The sequence below is a fragment of the Chinchilla lanigera genome, unplaced genomic scaffold, assembly GCF_000276665.1.
Source record: "Chinchilla lanigera isolate Chin_1 unplaced genomic scaffold, ChiLan1.0 scaffold00032, whole genome shotgun sequence".
Classification (NCBI taxonomy): domain Eukaryota; kingdom Metazoa; phylum Chordata; class Mammalia; order Rodentia; family Chinchillidae; genus Chinchilla; species Chinchilla lanigera.
Window position 1 is genome coordinate 14,182,949 of NW_004955433.1, and position 23,014 is coordinate 14,205,962.

The 23,014-nt window shown below is 37.6% G+C and overlaps 1 protein-coding gene across 1 annotated transcript in view; it reads right to left on the reverse strand.

Moving 5' to 3' along the window:
• Amfr (autocrine motility factor receptor, E3 ubiquitin protein ligase) overlaps positions 1-22,536 on the reverse strand; it is a gene marked incomplete at its 5' end in the record, with an annotated part of 32,614 nt that extends 10,078 nt beyond the window's left edge. The window contains 9 exon segments of the mRNA XM_013516124.1: positions 2,969-3,072; positions 5,430-5,620; positions 10,338-10,448; positions 11,628-11,761; positions 13,649-13,781; positions 13,945-13,985; positions 17,060-17,212; positions 18,541-18,705; positions 22,444-22,536. Coding sequence (XP_013371578.1) covers positions 2,969-3,072; positions 5,430-5,620; positions 10,338-10,448; positions 11,628-11,761; positions 13,649-13,781; positions 13,945-13,985; positions 17,060-17,212; positions 18,541-18,705; positions 22,444-22,536 — 1,125 coding nt within the window.
• Positions 22,537-23,014: the final 478 nt, after the last annotated feature.

The window sequence follows — 23,014 nt, forward strand, 5'->3', positions numbered from 1 at the left end:
GAGAAAAGAAAGGAAATAAATATTGGTAGGAGTCAGACAGAAAACAATCAGCCAAGCTATAGAGGAGCAAAGATAAGAACTGGATCAAACTTCTCAAACTCCACACAACTATGAAATGAATGAAGTAGAGAAATAAACCACTGACCTAGAATTCTACAAAATCATCCTTCAAAAGAGAAAAAAAAGACTCTTAGACAAACAAATTGCAGGGTTCAGGGGGTGGCCACAGACCTGTCTTGCCACAAATGTTGAAAGAAGTTCTTTAGAGACTAGAAGAAAATTGTTATGGTCAGAAATTCAAATGTACATGAAGGAAGAGCATCAGAAAAGATATGTGACAGTAAAATAAAATCTTTTATTTTTCTTATTCTTGATTGAATGGGTAACAATTTGTTCAAAATAATTAATGCAAACAATACATTCAATTATGTGTGCTTACATTTGAATATACAAGCTCATACACAAGTAAAATGAAAGACAGCAATTGGTAATGTAAGAGAGGGAAAGGAGTGACTAGGATTGTTTTCTTATGAGGTACACACCTATGAAGTATATGAAGTATACAATGTTATTTGAAAACAGACTTGAAATTATAAATGTATATTGTAAACTCTAGAGCAACCACTTAAAAAAAGTAATAGATGTACAAGTGATATGCTAAGGAGAGAAAACGAAATTCAAAAAAAGTTCAATTAAAACTACAAAAGAGGAAATGAGCAAAAGACAAAAATAGGAACAAAGAAAAGAACAATAAATAGAAAATAGTAACAAATATGATAATTAATCCAAATATGTCCATAATCACTTTGAGCATCAATGGTCTTAAATGAACCAATTAAAGAGAAGAGCTAGCAATGTAGGTCAGTAGTAGAGTCCTTACCTACCGTTAGGGTTTGTGTCTGGATGCTCCCCCAAAGCCTCTGCAATCACGAAGCAGGCTTCCAGAGTTTACGATTGATTTATGGTCCAGTGTTGGAATTATGGGTGTGAGTGGTACACACACCCTGGGGCAGGTAGTTTGCATACAATGTAAGGCAGGGAAAGAGGCGCTTGCCACTGCTCCTCCCTTTTGCTCTTGCTATCTTCTGTCACCACGAACAGCTGCCCTCTGCCATGTGCCACTCTGCCTTTGAGCCAGCCAAGGATGCACTGAAACCTCCACAAACTGTGAGCTAAATAAACCTTTCCTTCCTTAATTTTGGGCGTCAGGTATTTTGTCTCAGTAATGAGAGAAAAGTAACCAAGACACTTACCATGCGTGAGGACTTGGGGTCAATCCCCAGTACTGATGGGGAAAAAGTAATTAGCTGCATCCAGTTTACAAGAAGCTGATTTTAGTTATATAAAGACACAGATTAAAAGGAAGAAGAATACACCATACCAAAACTAACAAAAGAAGGCAGGGACAGATACATTAATTTCACCAAGCAGACTTTGAAAGTTATCAGGAATAGTAAAGTTATCTGGGATAAAGAAGGGCATAATACCCCCAAGAAGACAGCATCCTTAACATCTGTACACCAGACAACAGAGTACAACCTCTATACATAGGACAAAAGTTCAAAGAACTGCAAGGAGAAACAGATGAATCCACCATGAGAGTTGGAGATTATGATACCTCTCTGTGAGAAATGGACATTTTCAACAGGTAGAAAATCAGTAAGGGTAAAGTTGAACTCAATATCATCATCTATTAAATGGATATATTGACAGCTAGTTCACCCAACAACAGCAGAATATACATTCTTTTCAAACTCATATGGGACATTCATCTATTTTTTTGTTTGTTTGTTTGTTTTTTTCCCCATACCGGGAATCGAACTCACGACCACGCGCTTGCCAGGCAGGCACTGTGCCGCTGAGTTAAATCCCCAGCCCTGGGACATTCATCTAGAAAGACTAATTCTAGAGCATAAAACATATCATATTTAAAAGATCCATGGACTACCTGAGATTAATCTAGAAATTAACAAAAAGAAGACATCCCAAAATATACAGAGGTTAAACACACATTCTAAATACACACAGGTCAAAGAAGAAGTCTCAAGATAAATTTTTAAAATATTTGAACTAAATGAAAAAGAAAATACAACTTAGCAACATCTGTGAGATGCACAGAAACCACACTTAGAGGAAAATTTACAGCACTGAAGCACGTTAGAAAAGATCTAAAGATCAAAAATGTTATATGCATGTATGAAAATACATTACACCCAATATTTTATAAAATTAGTATGTAGTAATTTTTTTGTTTTGTTTTGTTTTTTTTCCGGTACTGGGAATCAAACTCATGACCTTGCACTTGCCAGGCAGGCTCCGTGTCGCTGAGCTAAATCCCCAGCCCCAATATGTACTAATAAAAATATACTTTCAAATGTTTAATAAAACTGGGGTAAAAAAGACCTTAAATCAGTCATTTTAAGTTCCCACCTTCAAAAACTAAAACTAGAAAAGCAAATTAGAGATGAGGGTATACCTTAGTAGTAGAGCAAATGGTAGCATGCATAACAAGATCTTGGGTTCAATCCCCAACACCAAAAAGAGAGAGAGAGAAAAAGCAAATTAAATCTAAAGTAAGCAGAAGTAGTAGCAAAAGTCAGTGAAACTGAAACAAAAAAACAGAAAAAAATCAACAAAACCAAAAGTCCTTTGAAAAGATCAATAAAACAGTAAGCCTCTAAGTCAGCGCCAGCGCACCTTTTAGAGCTTTCAATGATACCAAAGAGCTTGTTGCAGCACGTGTGCCAAGAGTTCACCACCACGGCTCTAAGCCGTGCTAAGGAAAACAGAGAACTGCATTACTATAGCAAAGAAAAACGAAAAGGAAAAAGGTAAACAAAACACTTGAATCTTGATGTCTTACAGGACAGAGCCAGATCACCACGGTCATATACTATATACATGTTTTAGAGCTTTTCTTGCTCTTTTAATTACTAGCTCTCTTTTTGAAGCAGTTAACAATCCTTACCATTGCATTAAGCTGGGAGTTGCTTGCCTGCGTAATGCCAAGAATGTTGGTGGTGTGCATCACTTCAACTGAAAAACTTGGCAGCCAACTTGCAATCCGGGACCCTAAAACAAGACCAGTACAACTTTTAGAGCCCTAAGCATTCCCCCTGTTGCTGCTCTAGCTGCCCATTCTAAAGTAAAATCTGGTATTCACTGAGGCTTACTTTATACTTTTGTGTCAAATATTTCACATGCATTAGTTCATTTAGTTCTCACTAAAACCCACATAGTACCACCCCCCATTCTTCTCATTTTATTCTTCTACACCATACAAGCCTTGTCACCTGCCCACTTGGTCTCTGGTCCCCAGGGCACTAGAAGTTAGGTAACTCAGCCAAGACCCCACAGTTTAATGATGATGGCCAGGATGTGAAGTCAAACGGTAGGGTTCTAAAATACTCTACTACTAACCTTTCCTGCTTTCCAGTGGCCCTTGATCCATTCAACCTGCCATTCATTCTCCAGGCCTAGGATCTAGCGAAGCTTTCTTTGGCTCTACAGATGCTATAATAAATGAGATCTGCCTCTCTTTCACACCATATCCAAATTACTATTCAATTGAATACATCACTTTCACATTTACCTCCATGAAATATTTTCTCTTGAATAATCTGATTTAAAGATTTGACTTTGTGACTCAAAATTCTTTTCAAAGAGTTCCATAAAACAGACCTGTGGATTGACAGCACCATGAAGAGTGGTATTTCTATTATTTCCTTATGGAAAGGGGAGCCTGTGATACAGTGCCACCAACTATGGCACTAAAACAACTCAGTATCAAGCTACATATTTAAGAGCACTATTTCCTCCTCCTCCTTTTTCCTTTTTTGGGGGTTGTATGTGTGTGGAATTAGGGATCGAACCTAGGGCCTCCTGGCTGCTAAGCTATTGCTGCATCACTAAGGTATACCCCCAAACAAACCTTTTTTATATATTTTTATTTTGAGACAGGATCTCATTAAATTGTCCAGGTTGGCATTGAACTTGTGGTCCTCCTTCCTTAGCCTCCTGAGTAGCCTGGGTTACAGGCATGCAGCAGCCTGGCTTGATGTCAACACTTTACAAACAAATACTATGGGATGAGATATAAAATCAAATTAAACAGCCATTTCAAAGGTTTTGCCAAATAAAAGGTACTCATTTTAAAAATGGAGCCAGGCGCGGTGATGCACACCTGTAGTCCCAGCATTTGGGTGGCTGAGGCAGGAGATCATGGCAAGTTCAAGATCAGCCTGGGCTACAAAGTGAGTTGAAGGCCAGCCTGAACTTCATAGCGAGACCCTGTCTCAAAAAGACTAAATAAATAAATATAAATAAATAAAAAATGGATACTGCTAGGCCTAGTGGTACACGTCTATGATCCCAGCACTCAGGAGGCTGAGGCAGAAAGGTAACTGTGAGTTCAAGGCCAACCTGGACCACACTGTGAGACTGTCCAGAAAAACAAACAAAACCCCAATAAATAGATAAAAAATAAACAATGGATACTTATTTCATATACTTACTAGAGTCAAATAAAGGTAACTTTGACAATATTTTCAATTAAAAATTCATTAAAAATGGCATATATGGCCAGAGTCTATCTCCAAAATATGATAGTGTATTTCAAAATGGACTATACCTAATAGAGGCCTTAATTAACAACAGCCAAATCAGTCCCTTAAAACCTTTCCAGCACCCAAGTCCAGATAGGTAGGTCTCACTGACTCTTCAGGGACTTTAACTTTTTCCCCTGGGCACTTTTCTTTGAGCGAATTCACCAACGTGCCACCACTCTCACCAGGCTCCTTGCTTGGAAACTCAAGTCAGAGATCTGAATGGTTCCTTTCCTAATACAATGCCAAGGATGTCTGTTTTAGAGTAATAGAAATATGAACTCACAAAATGCACTGGTACTGGAATTGATGGACATCAACAAAAGTCAATGTACCTAAATTAAAGAGGGATGATCTCAAGTACTCAAAGCCTTAGAATTTTAACTGTTATTTTTATTACAAAACTTTCAACACTGCTGGAAGGCAGAACATTCGTATATTATGGACAAAACAACAGGGTTCCACCTATGATTCTGCTTCTGGTATTCACTAGTACTCAACAATCTTCCATTACTTGCTTAAGTACTACCCAAGTCCAACAGATTATTAGCAAAGGTTAATTATTAAACTAAGTGTGCTCCTTCAAGGCAAGGTTGATTTAATTTTATTATCTCTACATACTGACTCCTACCCTCTCCATAATGACACAGAATCTAGCAAAATACTCAGCACAGATTAACCCCAGTTGTATCTACCCATGCATCCTGAATGTCTGCACTGAAACTGAAATATTAAACTGCTCTGTACAGGGCAAATTACGCAAACCGTTTCCCCTTAGGGAAGAAAACCCCATAGATACAGTTTCAAAGGTTGAAACCAACTAACCATCAAAGTGGAAGAAGTGATTATGTTGGTTTAAGCGAGGTCTGCCTTCAGCAGCTGCCACAGGAACCAAGTTCTCATCTAAATTCTCTCCCTGATGGTCTTCCCTGGCACGATTATTGTCAGCAATATTAAGAGACATTCTGCATGTTGGACAGGAGGTATCTTGTTCTAGCCAGGAACGAAGGCAGGAACTACAAAACATCCAAAGTAAAACATATGAACACCCTCAACTGTTCCTTAACATACTTTTAAGAATTCACCAGAAGTACACAGAATGTATAACAAGTGTTCCAATTTTACTTTCTATTTACAACTAGCAAGATTTAAATGTTGAGAAACATTTGTCCTGTTGCTAGTGCATCCTATGAACATGAATTCTTTTTTTTAATTTTATTTTTAAGATGAACAAAAACAAATTAACAAACACAAAGATGTAAACAGAACAACAGAAAAACAATAAAAATGATACAGAATTTCAACAAGGTGATAGGAAATTAACAATGGTTGTTGTATTACATATTGTTATCTTCAAATTGGTTACTCAGGGGGCTGGGGATTTAGCTCAGCGGCAAAGCGCCTGCCTGGCAAGCGCAACGTCGTGAGTTTGGTTCCCGGTACCGGAGAAAAAAAAAACAAATTGGTTACTCAGATAAACCAATATAGGCATGCAGGATTGATCAAACAATTACAACAGATATTGCAGAAGGGAATGAACATGAATTCTTGACCATGCAGAGTCAACTACCAAACCTTTGCTAAGACTTCACAGCATGGGTCACCATCTTTCTTTCTAACACTATCTGGCTCTTTCAAAATCCACTGGCTCAATCACTGGACATCCTGGCCTCTTATGTCCTTCAGTCCTCTATCCCAGTGATCTTTTCTTCCCCTTTGCTTTAGCAATATGGTCGTAACCTTGGCCTTCAGAATCTTGACTTTGGAGACATCATTCACTCACCAAACAAAGCGCCTCTCCTTCTGATTCACCTCTCTTGGAACTAACTTGCCAAGATCATACATACACTTCTTCATCAAGCATGGCAGCCTCTGGGCTCCTTTTTCCCTCCCTCAACCAGCTCATCTAGAACTACTCCCTTACATTTACCATCTCCACTTTCTCCACCTTCTCTCTGCACTGTGCTTTCCCAATAAGGCTGAAAGCTTCTTTTGCCCTCTCTCAGGGGGATGATAATGCCCTAATATAGCAGATGCTTAATAAGTAATTGTGGTGTCCATTAAAGTAAGGGTACCAGAATATGAAGTAGAAAATTTGTGATCTGGCCCTAACTCAACCACTGACTAGCAGTGTATCACTGGCGACCTTTAATCTCTCAGAACTAGTCCTCTCCATTGAAAAATAAGAAAGTTAGATGAAGTGATCTCTAGGAACCCTTCTCATTTTACGAGAATTCATTATATTTTCTAAGCGCTCAAGGAGGCACTGAATAAAAATGCTCTGAGGTTCTTTTTCTTAAAAAAATATGTGAATATGTGCATAAAGTTATAAAGGAGAACCTCACCAAAATGTGATGACCTTCTGAGAAAACACTTCTCCTTATAACTACAATAATCTTCCAATGAACAAATATTTATTCTCCGTATGACACTTCAGTGTATTAAATATTCACTGGATTCTGAAATCTTGCCGAACTCGATAGCAACAAATTATCTAGCTACCGTCTGCTGGAATCTAGCCATATGGCCTTATCACAAATTAAAATGCATTTGCCTTACACTAGGCGTGTCCAATCTGCCTTCCATCAGCCATGTCCACAGGTTGTTTGCTCTCTTTTTTAAATGTTATAATAAATATTTAAAAATAAAGTTTTGTAATATATATGATATATATATATATATAATATTTTAATGCAGCCCAAGATAGCTCCTCTTTACTCAGTACAACCCAGAGCCTGCCTGGCTCCATCCTGCTTCCACTTTATTACCACAGCTACAAAGCGAAGCAAGCAAAGAGGACATCCTAACAATGATTTGCTCATTCCTCAGAAGGTGAAAATATGCTTTAACATTAAATCCTAAACAACCACTGGCTCAAAGAAGAAATGAAATCACTTAGAAAATCCTTTAAGATTACTGAAAACAACAATATATAATATTCCAAAATTTCTGAAATAAATAGAAAGCAATGCTGAGGCAAATTCATATTTAAAAAGGTTTTAAAAGAGGGCTGGGGTTATAGCTCAGCACAGTACCTCCCTGGCAAGGACAAGGTCCTGAGTTCAATTCCTAGTACCAAAAAAAAAAAAAAAAAAAAAAAGGCTTAAGAAGAAAATAAGATCTTAAATCAAAAATCTAACTTTATACCTACAGAAAAATCCAAAGCCAACAGAGATACCTTGAATAGTCAAGATGACAGAGAAAGAAGACAGAATAATAACAAGAGCTGGGGAAAGAGCAGAGTGGGGTCTTACTGTCTAACAGGTTCATAGTTTAAGTTTAGGAGCATGAGAAAGTTCTGGAGATGGATAGGGGTAAAAGCTCACTCAACACTGTGATGTACTTAAGGCCACCAAATGTTATATATATTTTACCACAAAAAAATATATTTGAGAATGATCACTGAAAAACAAAACAAAAATCATCACGAGATACCACTTTCATACCTATTAGTATTGTCATAAAACAAGTACTGGCAGGAATGTGAAAAAAACTGGAACCCTCATACGTTGCTGATGAAAATAGAAAATGGTGCAGCTGCCATAAAAAGTTTGGCAGCTCTTCAAGAAGTTAAACATAGAATTACAGTGTGATCCAGCACCCATTCCTAGGTACATGCTTAAAAGGATTAAAAATAGTATGCAAATGTTCACAGCAGCATTATTTACAGAATGGCCAAAAGGTAGGGAGAAACCCCACCAGGGGATATTGTTTAACTGCTGTAAAATTATTTAAATTTAGCCATAAAAAGGGAGTGAAGTGTGGCTACATGCTATAACATGACCTCAGAAACACCATGCTAAGGAGAAGTAGTCAGTTAAAATGGTCACGTACTGTATGATTCCTGTTACATAAAATATCTGGAATAGGCAAGTCCATAGAGACAGAGACAGAAAGCAGATCAGTGGTTGCCAGGTGACAGGGAAGGGAAGAAAGGGGAGTGACTGCTTAGTGAGTATGGGGTGTTACGCTGGGTGATGAAAAGTTCTGAAACCAAAGAGAAGTGGTAATTGCACAATACTGTAAATAAACTAAATGTCACTGAATTGTTTACTCTGAAATAGTTACCTGTATGTTAATGAGTTTTAATGGGATGCTATATTAATAAATCTTCCCCCAATCAAAAAATTAAACCCTAAAATTAATCTAATCTTATGGTTGAAAGTGTATCTTCTGGACTAAAATACACCCTGCAAGCTTCTTTGAGACTGAAAAGTTTCTGAGAAATGTGTGCAAATTCTCCGGTCTTCTCAACCCCAACAAACAGCACCTCTATATGGTAACAGCACAAGTTACAAAGTTAAAGAGGACTCTTGATACCTCCTTTATTCTTCACTGTGCCACAGCCAATCTAGCTCACATCCTTCCAATCCTCCTCAAATCTGGCCACCTCTCTCCAAAGGCACTTCCTCCACAGCACTTCAAGCTGTTCAATGTACCCCAGAACCACTACAGTTCCTTCTAGTCCCCTGACCTCTTCAACCTACCAATCTTATCCACCATTCCCCACTGAACCCCTTCAATGGCATTTCCCCCTTCTGATAGCACTCTGGACCCCACCAGCTTCCTCTGGTTCAGCAAACACTCCTCTTTGTCCCACTCTGGGCTCCAGGCACCAGCTTTTCTTCCTGTTCCTTCAACACACCCAGCTCTCCTCCCACTAGAGATGCTCCCTCTGTCTCCCTCCTTTCCCAGATCTGGCTCCTGCTTGTCCTCCAAAGTCACCACCTCCAAGTTTGAATCAGATGCCTTTGATACTAGCTCTCAAGAACCATGTTCCTTTTCTGTAATGTACTTCTGCCAATTTATACTTCGTAAATGTGCCCAGTTAATCTGCGTTTATCTCCTTTATTACACCGTAAGCTCCACAAGTGCAAAGACTACATCTGTTATTTGTTTCATCCCAGAGCCCAACACAGCACCCAATGCATAAAAAAAAAAGTCTGTTGATACATTTGTTCAATGGGACATTTCAGCTCCAAAGCCCTTCTAAATATTAAAAAAGAATATAAAAACAATTTGGGAATATAAAATAGGGAAAATATGATTTAAAAATGTAAAGATCAAAATTTTCTCAAAATGTAATACTGACCAAAGATACAAAGGGCCAAGAGATACCTCCAGGTCCATCAGCATCAAAACATCCAACCTATGAACAGAACGATTTAGGCTATACAGAGCCCTGATGCAATCTCTAAAAATAAGAGATTACTTCCATCTTGCAGGTTTACAGAAGAGCCTATTTTGCAATCCTTCTCAATAGTCACAGTACTGTACTCATTGGTGGTTCTGCTCTGGTCCCTATCTCAGCCCACTTCTCTGGAATGTTTTCATGCTGTGCTTAGGCATGTGAAAAATATAAAAATGTGTTTTTTTCTTTCCTCAATTACATACTGAACTGCTTGAAAACAAGGCTTCTTCCTGGAGCCCTTTCTTTTAAGTCTTATAGGCATATTTAACTGTACCTCAGAGCTTAAGTAGTGAGAAAAATATAAAGACAGCTACACACCCAGAAGTTAAGATGGCAGAGCATAAGTGAAGAACAGGCCTGAGGACACAGAAAGAAGCTGAAGATAGAGAAGGATAGTCAAAGCTCCCCACAACACCAGCAACAGCAATATGGCCAGTAATGTTCCCAATCCTTGCTGGGATTAGCCTTGAGCCGAGGTACAAAAACACCCACATCCCCTGTACAAAACACTAGTCCCATATGGCCCTTCACAAAGCTCCTACTTGTGGAAAAGATGTCCACAGGGCAGTTTCCTTGCAGCCTGCATCGAGTCCCAGCAGATTGCACAGTCATCATTATTGACAGCAAGCTCCTCTGGAGTTGCAACTGCAAACCTGTAAAAAAATCAAAACATGCCCAGGCTAAATCTCTGCCAATTTCACACACATAATATATCACTTCATAGACTTCACCTTTAGTCACCTTTATAATGAATCTTTATAAAAAAGAATCTTCTTTATCAGTAAAAAAAGTTTTGGTTTCTCAGAATCTTTATCAGTAAAAAAGTTTTAGTTTCTCATCAGAGCCCTTCAAAGGGTAAGTAAGAAAGTTATGCACAGAAATTAACTTTGTGGCAAAAACAATTCCTGTTAATCATGACTTTAAGAAACATTTCTGGGCAAAACAGAATAAGGATCCCACAGATTGAAACTATCTCCTGGAAACAAAAAGAACACCCAACAATCTCAGAGCTGCCGGCTCGGTTCAGCCTCAGATTGGCAAGTGAGTGCCTTCTTCAGTGAGTGTGAGTACCTATGTGCAAGTACACATGTATGCAGAGTAACTGAGAGCCACCTTCACAATAAAGAGGGCAGAAGCCCAGGGAAGCATCCATTTAATCATGATGATGCTAAGATAATAAAGACCTAGTATCAAGCCGGGCGTGGTGGCGCAGGCCTGTAATCCCAGCACTCGAGAGGCTGATGCAGGAGGATCGTCGTGAGTTCGAAACCAGCCTGGGCTACAAAGTGAGCTCAAGGCCAGCCTGAACTGCATAGCGAGACTCTGCCTCAGAAAGACAAAATAAATAAATAAATAAATAAAGACCTAGTATCTCATGGAATCCTCCCAACAGTTCCAGGAAAAAGGCTCTGTCACCATCATTATTTTTTTTTTTTTTGAGACAGGGTCTAGTAATGTAGTTCAGGCCTTGAACTCACTATGTCACTCAGGGTGGTCTTGAACTTGTGGCTATTGTCCTGCCTCAACCTCCCAGGCACTGGGATTACAGGCGTGCACGACCATACCTGGCCTGCCTATTTTAGAAGTAAAGTAGGGGGCACACAAGGAGTTATTAATAAGATGCCCCAAATCAAACAGCCACTAAGCAGGATTCACACAAAGGCAGTCTGACTCCAGAACCTGTATTCATCATCATCTAGTTAACAGTTTATAAAAGCAAGTTCTGATACATAGTCTAGGGTTTGTTTTTATTACAGAGCTAAACTTGGGTAACAATCCCAAGTTTTTATTACAGTGTAAACTTGGGTAATAATCAATTTGTGCTTACTTACCTTGCTTCCATATTCCCAACCACACGCAGATAGTTCTTGTGCCGACGGATTCGACGCTGTACCTCATGAAATAGGTAACGCAGCTGCATAAAAATGACCAGGCTGGCCATGGATAACCAGATGTTGCCAAATAACTTAAGAGAGAAAAAGAATAAAAAACACAATAAAAATGAATGTGAGCTCACTATGATGATGGTGCCTAGTGCACTAGAAGTTCTTTAGAGCTGGTGAACTGGGACATCCTTTGAGAAAGAAAATGCACGTACTGATTTCATTACCCCAAAAAATGCAGTGCTCTTCAGCCTAAGTGTCCAACTTCCAGCAATCTTTCCTGAACAACTAACTGGAAATTTTAAAAAGCTGTGTGCAAAAAGACGTCCATCTAAAAAAAAAGTCCATCTATGCAATTATAAAGGAGAAAATACAGAAATGCAAAAACTGCCTGCAGAAAGTTAGACTGAAAATTTATATAATGTGATATTACATATTCATAGTATTTATTATAACATGTAATTACACATTAATATATTTCATATGTAATAGTTTTGAATGTAAACTACTTGAAAAATGATATTTGCTGAGTGAAAAAAGGAGTGAAAACACCTTAATGAAACTAGTATGTAATTTTAAAAAATAACGTAAAGTTGTAAAATAGCAAACATCTAAATATAATCTTAATATCCCACTATGGGGTTTGGTTAAATTATGGTATATCCATATGATAAAATTTTTTATCAGGAAAGTATTAAAATGCTTTGGAAGAATTGTTGCTAGCCTAAAAAACTACCTATAATACATTAGTATAAAAAAGAAAATTTACCCAATCATGATGGCGCACACCTGTAATTCTAGCACTTGGGAGGTGAAGCAGAAGAATTGCAAGTTCAAGTCCCACCTGGGCAACTTATCGAAACCATGTCTTGTTTTTTTTTGGGTTTTTTTGGGGTTTTTTTTGGTTTTTCTCTGGTACCGGGAACCGAACTCATGACCTTGCACTTGCCAGGCAAGCACTTTGCCACTGAGCTAAATCCCCAGTCCCCGAAACCATGTCTTAAAACAAAAAATAAAACCTAGCATGCATGAGGTCCTGGGTCCAATACCCAGTACCACAAAAATAACTGAATAAGTAAACAAATAATACTATATGTCTAAAAACAGGATCTCAATTTATAAATGTATGTATTTAAATATATAAAGGATCAGACAAATACAACAAAACAACAATTACCTAAGGGCATTTGTCTTCCCTTTTTTAAGGGAAGGAGGAACTTTTTTTAAACAAAAGAATTACATGCTTTTAGTTTTCTAAAGTATGTTTTCAAAGTTATTTTCAAACAGTAGACTTAGAAATGTTAGGGGCCAGGAATAAAGCTCAGTGGTGAAGCGCCTGCCTGGCAAGTGTGAGGCCCTGAGTTCCATTCCTGGTACCCCCCCCCAAAGAAGTCATATCTAACTCAGTAATTTTTAAACATTAATTGATATGCTTGCTTATGATGTAAATAAACTGCCCATCAACTACACAGTTTTCATCATTAGACTGATGAAGCAATAAGCCAGATTTACATAATTTCTGACACACAAGACCAATGTGGCAGGAATTAAGTACAAGGACTTTGTTTTTAATTACAAAGATGAAAAATTTATGAATCCATGAAGTAGCAAACACTGCAGGAATTCCCATTACCACCTACAAGGTGAATGTACATGTGAGAAGCCAGAGAAAGTATAGGGAGAGGTATCACTTTAATTTTATGCTAAAAACATTATCTACTGACTTGGTCAACAGAATTTACTAAGTCTCACAGGACAGCAATTGCCTCTGGAGAAAGGCATCATCCACAGAGGTTCTACAACACTGCTATACACACACCGGCAAAAAAAGGATGTAAAGCCACTTTTATAACCTTTTAAGTGGCTCATCCACATCTGATTCTAAATGTTTCCTTTTTAAATATACAAACAGAGGTTCCTGGTTCTGAAAGTCTTAGTTCTGCGTCAGAGCTCTTTCTGAGGAAACTTACCAACATGTGAATGTGGTGCATGAGATCTAGGGACAACAGAGTGAGTTCCATGACAAAATCAGTGTAATAGACATAGGTTCCCTTTCCTTCCCAAGTCCCTTCATGGTTTAGGTCCCACAGGTGTATTACATAGCTGCAACACAAAAGCAGAAAAACAATGTTAATTTACCGCTGTGACTGAATTTAGTTTAATTATGTTACAGTTTAGAACATTTGCATATATTTTACACCTGTTAAATCTTAAAGTTAACTGAATGAGCAGACCTCAATCACTTCTCTCCCAAATTTCTACTCACCGCAAAATCACATGAGCTGTCCTCACTGTCACAAGAAGAGACTGTAAAAGACAAATTGAATTGCTCAATTCAATTAAAAAGCAGATTGTTCAAGTCTACCTGCTATTTATTTCTCCAGCGTCAATGGAATACTTTTACAATCTTAGAAACTCAGCTTTTATTAGGCCTCTTCCTGGTAACAGATGGAGATGGACACTTGTCCATCTCCTGGGGATGTCTTATATAATCTTGAGGTCTGTCCCACTAGTTTGACCATCATCTCTATTTGATATAGCAGTAAGTCATCAGAATTGATTACCTAATGCCTACCTGGTGACAAGATAGCTTAAAATACAGTTTAGGCACTAGTCTCCTAGATAGGAGCCTCATTCTCTCTCAAATGCTCTGTGTATTCCCTTTGTCTGCCAGAAGAAGAGAGAATAAAGGGGAAAAAAGTAAGGCTCTCATGGAATTTTTTATTACAGAAATTGCTATTAAGAACAAGTAATCTATAGCACAGATTAGACGGTCAATCAGAACATCAAATCTATAGCATAATAAATTACTTAACTTAAAAGATTAAACAGTAATGAGCTAAAATAAATGTTGTACTATAGTATGACCCAGTAGCCTTAAACTTACATGTGTTTATTTTTAGGTGTGTCTTTTTCAATGTGTGACTTAATGTTAACAGAAAGTTAAATTTACAAAAGCAAACACCAGCTGGGCACGGTGGCACAAGCCTGTAATCCTAACACTCCACAAGTCTGAGGCAGAAGGGTAAGTTCAAGCCCAGCCTGGGCAACTTAGCACTAAATTTAGGGAAACCCTGTCTCATACATACATACACACACACATATATATGGCTAGGGAAGTAGCTCAGTGCAAGTTCCTGAGTTTAATCTCCAGTACCCACCCACCCTCAAAAAAGCACACATGAGTATTATTCAAATATTGCTTTTAATAAAATATATCTAAATGAAAATGTCACTATAAAAAACTTTTAAACATCTTTTTCAAGAGGAAATATAATTGCATACCTTTCATATACCATTCAACTAGGATTCCAAATGTCTTTATTAAGTACTTAAATGTTCTTTTTCTAATTTTATTCAGACTACTATACTGTACTCCAAAATGAACATTATTAAGCAAAAATAAATTTTAACCCTGCTCTAACAAAATTCTAATGAGTAGTTCACATCTACATTACTCTACTTAGTTTATTTTAGTATTAATTAGCTTTAGTATATCTAATACAGTGGTCCTCCCTTACCCACTAGAAATATGTTCTAAGACCCCCCAATAGATAATAAAACCACAGAAAGCACTGAATCCTAAGCACATTCTATAGTACTAAATCAATCTGCCTTTCCATGTTTTATGCCTGGTGCCTTTGCACAAGGACACTTGCATATTGGGGTCATCATTAAGTAAAGTAAGGGTTACTTTAACACAAGCACTGGGATACAGTGACAGCTGATCTGACAAATGAGATGGCCAGTTGTGACTAATGTGCGAGTAGCATACACAATGTGGAGACTCTGGACAAAGAGATAATTCACGCTCCAGGCAGCACTTCACCACGCTTCTTAGAATGGTGCACAACTGGAAATGTATCCATCATGAGGCTAGTGGTAACTGTTCCCTGGAAGCCCTGGGGTTTAACCCCCAGCACCAAACAAAATAAAACACTTATGAATTATCTATATCTGGAATTTTCCACTCAATATGTTTAGGCAGCAACCAGCCACAGATAACTAAAACCACAGAAAGTGAAACCATGAGTAAGGGGGATATATTCCACTTTATAAAATAGCAAATATAGATAAGATGAAAGTAGTTTGTCTTTGGTCTAAGGAAAAAGCAAATATGCTAAATGAATAAAAGAACATACAAAAAATTGAGGTTTATACTAAACAAAATTTCGTATCTTTTGGAAGGTTTCAAAAAGTAAATTTTTAAAATTTAAAGTATATTTTTAAAATATTCAGAAAGGAGCAAGCATTAATTCCAGCTGTTCAGGCAGCTAAAGCAGGAGACCACCTTGGGCAACTTAGCAAGACCATTTCGAAATAAAAAATAACAAAGGCCAGGGATATTGCTCAGTGGTAGAGTGCCCCTGGATTCAAGCCCTAATATGGCAGTCAATCAATCAATCAATCGTTTTTAAAAATTCCTAGAGAGTTGGAAGTGTAGCTCAGTGGTAGAGACTTGTACAGTATGCACAAGGCCCTGAGGCTGATGCCCAGCACATGGAAGGAAGGAAGAAAAAAGAGAGGGAGGGCCGGAGGGGAAGGAAAAAGAGAAGGAAGAAGGAAAGGAAGGAAGGGGGAAAATGAAAGGAACAAGGGAGGGAAAAAGGAAGGAAGAAAAAAGAAAAAAAATATTTTCTTTCAAAAATAGTGACAAGAGGGGCTGGGGATATAGCTCAGCGGCACAGAACCTTCCTGGCAAGCACAAGGTCCTAAGTTAGATTCCCAGTTCCAAAAAAAAATAGTGACTATGGTTTACACATTATTTTCTAAAATTTTAATTTAAAATAAACAACTAGATATTAATTTAAAATAATAATTACACATTTCATTAATAACTATCATTAATCCATTGTTTGTAACATCTCAAAAGGGATACTCTTCTGAATACTTTGGTAACAAAGGACTTGGCCTATGTCATTTGCCACTCTAGAATCTCAAGCACCGAAAAATATTTAGTTCATCTCTATGCTTCAGGGTCCCCAGTACAAACAGGAATAACAAATGAGTCAGTCCATGTGAACTATCTAGAGCAATACTTGGCATATAATAAGAACTATATAACTTGGAGGAAAGTAATTTTTACAGATTATAACAAGGACTACATGAAGTACTACACATAAAACCACTTAGCACAAATTCCTACCATGAAAAAGGAATTCAATAAATGCTTATTAAAATCAATGACCAGCTGGGGATACAGCTCAGTGGTACAGTGCCTGTCTGGCAAGCACAAGGTCCTGAGTTCAAGTCCTAGCACCAATAAAATAAAATAAAATCAATGACCACATATCCATCCATCATTTCATCATTAAAAATAATCTAGCTCCTTGAAAATATACAGGAATATAATCACACCAAGCCTATGTCCAGTATCCTACCTCTGCAGCCATGAATGCCAAAGTGTGCATTCCATGGGTATAGCCAGTGACACAGCAGACAACTGCTAATCCACAGCAAGAAAGTAGCATCGCAATCAACAGAGACAGGACTCGGCCATGGCTGCTCATTGGTGTGGTAGGAGAAAAGGAAAGCTGAAAGGAACAAAAGAGAAAGGCAATTTACTCTTCTTCATGGCCGTGGTAAACTGCCTGAGAATCTCAAGGTCAGGCTCACCATCCCTGCTTCAGGGGATCTGTCCCAACCACAGAAAAGCACCTTATTACCTATGGTCAAAAGTCTCCAACACCTAAATATGAGCAGAAGCTGCTGATATTTATAGATCTTTATCATTTAATTTGCCAAATATAATGATATGCATCATATTTTTGTCTCATATTCTCAATTATTCTCCTACCATGGGGGAATATAAATCTCTAGGAGCAATTTTCCAAAAATACACAATTCTCTCTTCTAACATTCAATAGGATTCAGGAGTGTCATATTCTGGTGCGCTTTTTGCTCAATCTTACTCTAATTTTCTTCCTCAACATTCACCTGGAGGATTTGCCTTGTCTATTAGGGCTAGGACAACTGAAATGTATTCAAGTGCAGATATAATAATGTTATGTTAATATTATGCAAGGAAAAGCAGCAGCCTAAAAAAGAAGCCTGGAGCTGTGACTCCTAGAGTAGTCGGTATGGATTACAAACCAGTTTGGGAAGTTGTAAGCTCCTACTTGAGAAAGGAGATGGGAGTTGAATTATAAAGAAACAAAGGCTTTGAGAATGTGATTAACTCAAAGAAGTGCAAAGGCCACCTGGTCCATGAGGAGTGGGTAAAAGACAGAGGCACAGAGGCCCCAGAACAGGTTTAACTGAGAGGCAGAACTGCAGGCGCATGTTTACCTGGGCCCTACAAGACTAGTGCAGGAGCATTAATGAGGGAGAGCACACTTGCACAGCTCTGACCTGAAGTCAGAGGCAGATCTTGTACCCAGACAGGAAAGGATTCACTTCTCCTGAGATCAGGGAAGTTGAGACCGCTAATTCAGGCCCGGTCTAGGGGGAAACAATATAATCTAGTCAGAGAAAAGCTCCAAGAATTGGGATAGGAAGGAGAAAAGAGGGAAAGAGACTAGAACAGAAAATATCCAGAAGAGATCAGATTTTATTTAGTGTATATATCAAGATATCCTTGCATTCCGGCCAGAACAGTTTGTGTAAGTGAACCGAGTACAAATGGGCTATAACTCAACACACTAAACACTACAGGGGTAGGGAGGAAACAAGCTCAGTGGGAGACGTGGCTCTTACGTCCCTGGGCTGCTGCAGACATTTCTCAAGAAAGCAGAAGTGGGGACCTGACCCAGAAGTCTTTCCCTTTAGTCTACCCGAATATGCATGCTATGGTTCATTTACATTACACAATTCAAATCTGGCAAATGTGTGACTGTGTAAGCAGAGGCTGGCTAAAACTCACATATTCAAACCGGTCCTTGCAGAGCTGAACCATCAGGTGTAGAAAAACAAGTCCAGCAAACCAGAGACACCACATAACCACCTCTTCCACAGTCTGGACGTTCAGCACACCAAAAATGAAAATGAACTTGTAGAAAATAAAATTCCAAAACTTGTCTTTCAGGTGCTGAAAAGAAAAATATAAAGGTGAGCACCATAACACCTAACCCATTTTTAAGAGAAGTTAATGTAATAAGTGTGCTTTTAAAATTGAAATATTTTGCCCTTGGCTTTCCAATACTTGTTCACAAGAAAACAGAAGACAACAGCCAGGTGTGGTAGTGCACACCTGTAATCCCAGCACTTGGGAGGCAGAGGCAGGAGGATCACTGCAAGTTTGAGGCCAGCCTGGGATACATAGTGCACTCAAAGCCAGCCTGAACTACACAGTGAGACCCTGTCTCCAAAAAAATTTTTAAAAATTTAAAAATCAAGAAAACAGAAGACAAAAGAAAAAAGAACTCTGAGGAATAAAAGTGAGACACCCACAAAGTAATTTATAAACTTTAGACTGTAACCCTGAATCACTTGAGATTTTAGTCATTAAAAAGACAGTGATATTAGTCCAATACTTCATATACTAAGAAATTAAAACCCACAGTAGAGAAGAGTAAGGGCTATCAGTAGTATTTCTGCCCCTAAATTTTAAATAGTAGAAAATATTAGACTTTCTTTTTTAAAAAATTATTTTAGAATTAAAAATAGTACATGATCATTTGCTATCCCATAATCAATAAAGCAGGAGAAAAATAAAAATATACCTTAACATTTTTATGTACATCTTCTTCTGATGTACAGAATACATTAATTTTGAATACTGCTTCCTTTCACCTATTCATATTCTGAATATCAGTGTTAGTGAATATTCTCTGAGTATAGCAATATACTTTTCTTTTGGTTTGGTAGTTGAACTCATGAATGCTAGGTTATATTCCCAGCTTTTTATTTACTTATATGTTTATTTAGAGTCAAGGCCTCACTAAATTGACTATATTAGCCTCAAACTTGGCATCCTCCTGCCTCAGCCTTCTGAGTAGCTGGGATTATAGGCATGTACCACTATGCCCAGCTAATATGCCATTTTAATGGTTACAGATGGACAAAAACTTTTTACTTTTCCAAAATTCAGAAAGCATTGTAATGAATACCTCTGTGTGACTTTCTACTTCTTCAGCATTCCTAACTCAAAGATTAAAAATGCTTTTATGCTTTCTGATAGGTAGTAATAATCACTTAATTTCCAAAGAAACTGTGTAAACCTCTACAAAGGATATATCTGCTTCACTGTACTCTTTTCTAAACTGAAGTATTCCAGGGTCTTGGGATTTAGCTCAGCAGCACAGCGCCTGCCTGGCAAGCACAAGGTCGTGAGTTCGATTCCCGGTACCGGAAAAAAAATCAAACAAAAACAAAAAACAAAAACAAAAACAAAAAAAACTTAAGTATTCCAGTTTTAAAAATCCTTACCAGCCTGGAAACACTAAGGAGGGGAACAATGAAGGAAGTCTAGTCCTACCATATGTTAGTATGTACAATATCGGGTGGGAGGGAACTGAGTTAAGAAAATAAGAATAAAAGCATGACTTTGACTTATAATTTTGAACCATGTAAATGTTTTACAAATTTAAAAAGTAAAGTTAAAATGGAGCAAAAGGGGGCTGGGGATTTAGCTCAGCGGCACAGAGCCTGCCTGGTAAGCACAAGGTCCTGAGTTCGATTCCCAGTACCGGAACCACCCCCTCCAAAAAAACGGAGAAAAAGCAAAATTAAAAATAAATTATTGAGCCTACATGTATGGCAAATTGACAACATAACTACTTAAAAGTAAGAATTATCTACAGACTTCATAAACACTGAACTGTGACTATGCAACTTGTGTACACAGAACAAAATGAACTGGAAAAAAAAAAAAAAATCAGAGTATCTCCTAATTCTGTCCTCCAAAACATAAAGACCCCCCAGTAGCAATAAGTACGTATAACTAGTGTAAATCTTGGTTCCTGAATACCATTCCCAAATAAAAGCCTTGGTGAATGTGTTTCCAGACTTGGGGCAAGAAAAATGTAAGATAAACCTAGGATGTTTTGTGCCCTGGTTTTGAATCTTGGTTCTGCCACTGAGCTTCACTGTGACGATGGGGTAATCACTTTATATTACTGTTCTCTGGCTTCCCCATCTCAAGATGGGTCTTATAATAGCAGCATTTATCTCAAAGAACTTTAGGGGGGATTAGCATATATATATATATGCTTTCAAAGGACCCATACTAGGCCTTAAGTGCTTAAAAACAAAAATGTATTGCTCTAAACCTCTACTTCACATTTTGATATTTGTCCCATTCTAGGTATCCAATGTCTTTCCCTCTAGTGTTATTCTATTTCTTGAACTTTAAGTACCCATAGAGCAAACCCATGTCAATTCTGTAAGTCAAAATAAACCAACACACAACAGCATGAAAGATGAGTTTTATACTGAAAAAAACTACAAGTTAGTAAAACAAATATGCCCATTATGGTTTAGATAGATAGATAGATAGATAGATAGATAGATAGATAGATAGATATAGATAGATAGATAGATAGATAGATATAGATAGATATAGATAGATGTATATATCACAATTGATGAAATATTCTAAGGTTGTGTTTTCTATTCATTTTAACCTGTTATCTAACATTTTAGTAAAAACAAAGTATGTAAGGTCCACTGGTGCCAGATCAGTCTACCAGTGATTAGATGGCCTGCCTCTAGTCTGACCAATTTCTGACCCACAAATCAAAAAATGTGAAGGAAATTTTCAAGGAAGTAACAAAGGAGCTCTTTATGGATTTTTTTTTAAAAGTATACTCTACTAAATTCCTCTGGGAGACCTCTAGAGCTGGTATTTTGGAGAAAGTACTCAATATTTGGTATAGAAAAATTCTGGGAAAACAAAATAGTCCTGCTCATAACAGCACTCAAGAGCTCCACTGCACAGTAACCACATTTCAGCTCTAAAGTCAGTTGCAGCTGACTTTATAAAAGGAGTTTTGAGTTGAAAAGGCAGATAAAGTCTAGAACACTGCACTCGGAAAACGCAGGGAAAACATTGTACTTCTAATGTAGTACGTTTCCCGTGTCTTATCACCGGGATGAGACAAAGTAAAATACGGTTGTATTCTTAGGTCAGTTCTAAATTCTTTAGAACACACCATTCTACCACTAAAATTTTTGGTAAACTATCAATCTATATGCTTTGCTTGTGGCATAATTTTTCATTGAAACTCTTCTCTGCCCTTATACACATTCTGAGAGTCATGTTCAACAGTCTTGCCTGAGACAAGGACAAATTACCTAATTTTCTGCTTGTAGAACAATGAATCTTAACTGATTGTTCCATGGGTGGGGATCAGTAAATCCTTTAGGGAAGAAGCCATATTCTTAAGAGTAATATTTACGATGATTCAAACTACAACAAATTAATGCTTTTTTATAAATATTTCATTTTTTAAAAGTGATGGGGGAAATAGCTATAAAGGACAATATTGGGACCACTTGGCTATGCTGAATATAGACTGTGGATTAGACTAAAGTATTTTATCAATGCTAAATGTCCCAATTTTGGTCACTGTGCTAAAGTTACATAAAGGGCCATAATGTCCACTGCTTACAAATGGATTAGAAAAATTATGCATATACAAATAAAAAGTGAATATGAAAGCAAACGTAGGAAAACAGTAGTAGTTGGTAAATCTGGATAAAGTATTTATAGGAGTTCCTTGTATTCCTTGAAATTTTATATATATATATATATATATATATATATGTTTTTTTTTTGAAATCATACAAACTATAAAGTTTAAAAAACAAATCTGATAAGACTTACCTGTCTCTCACTCACTCGAAGAGGGCCAAACACAATGCACTGGATAAGTTTAGCCACCAACATCAAAATACAGCAAGCAGTATTTACCAGAACCTGTACACAAATCAAAGGAAGTTTTTAGTTCCTCCTGTTAAAAAACAAAAGCCATTCTAAAAATTTCATACTAGGAATTCAGCAATAAATTTCAGTGATTGAGCCTTTCCAGTTCTCTACCAGTCCAAGCTAAGTACTATTTGCAGGGGCATGGATTATGGGCAGCAGGAGTAGGTGAGAAGTGGGAAGGAGAAGCACCAGCTTAACAGTTAACTCACAGATCCTTGTTCAAATGTGTACCCTCCAGTAGGCCACCTTACCTTCTAGTCTTTACTATAATGTTGCACTGTATGTACAACACTGTAAAGCACCTTAGACACTGCAGGTATATTCATTTCCTACACTCTTTGATAGCTTTAAGAAAACTATTTGAAAAATGGAAGTTACCATGATCAGTAAAATTCATCACCCAAATATCCTGTCCTGCCAAAGAGCAGGTAGACACAGAAGTTTTGGTCATAAAAATCACAAGACCATG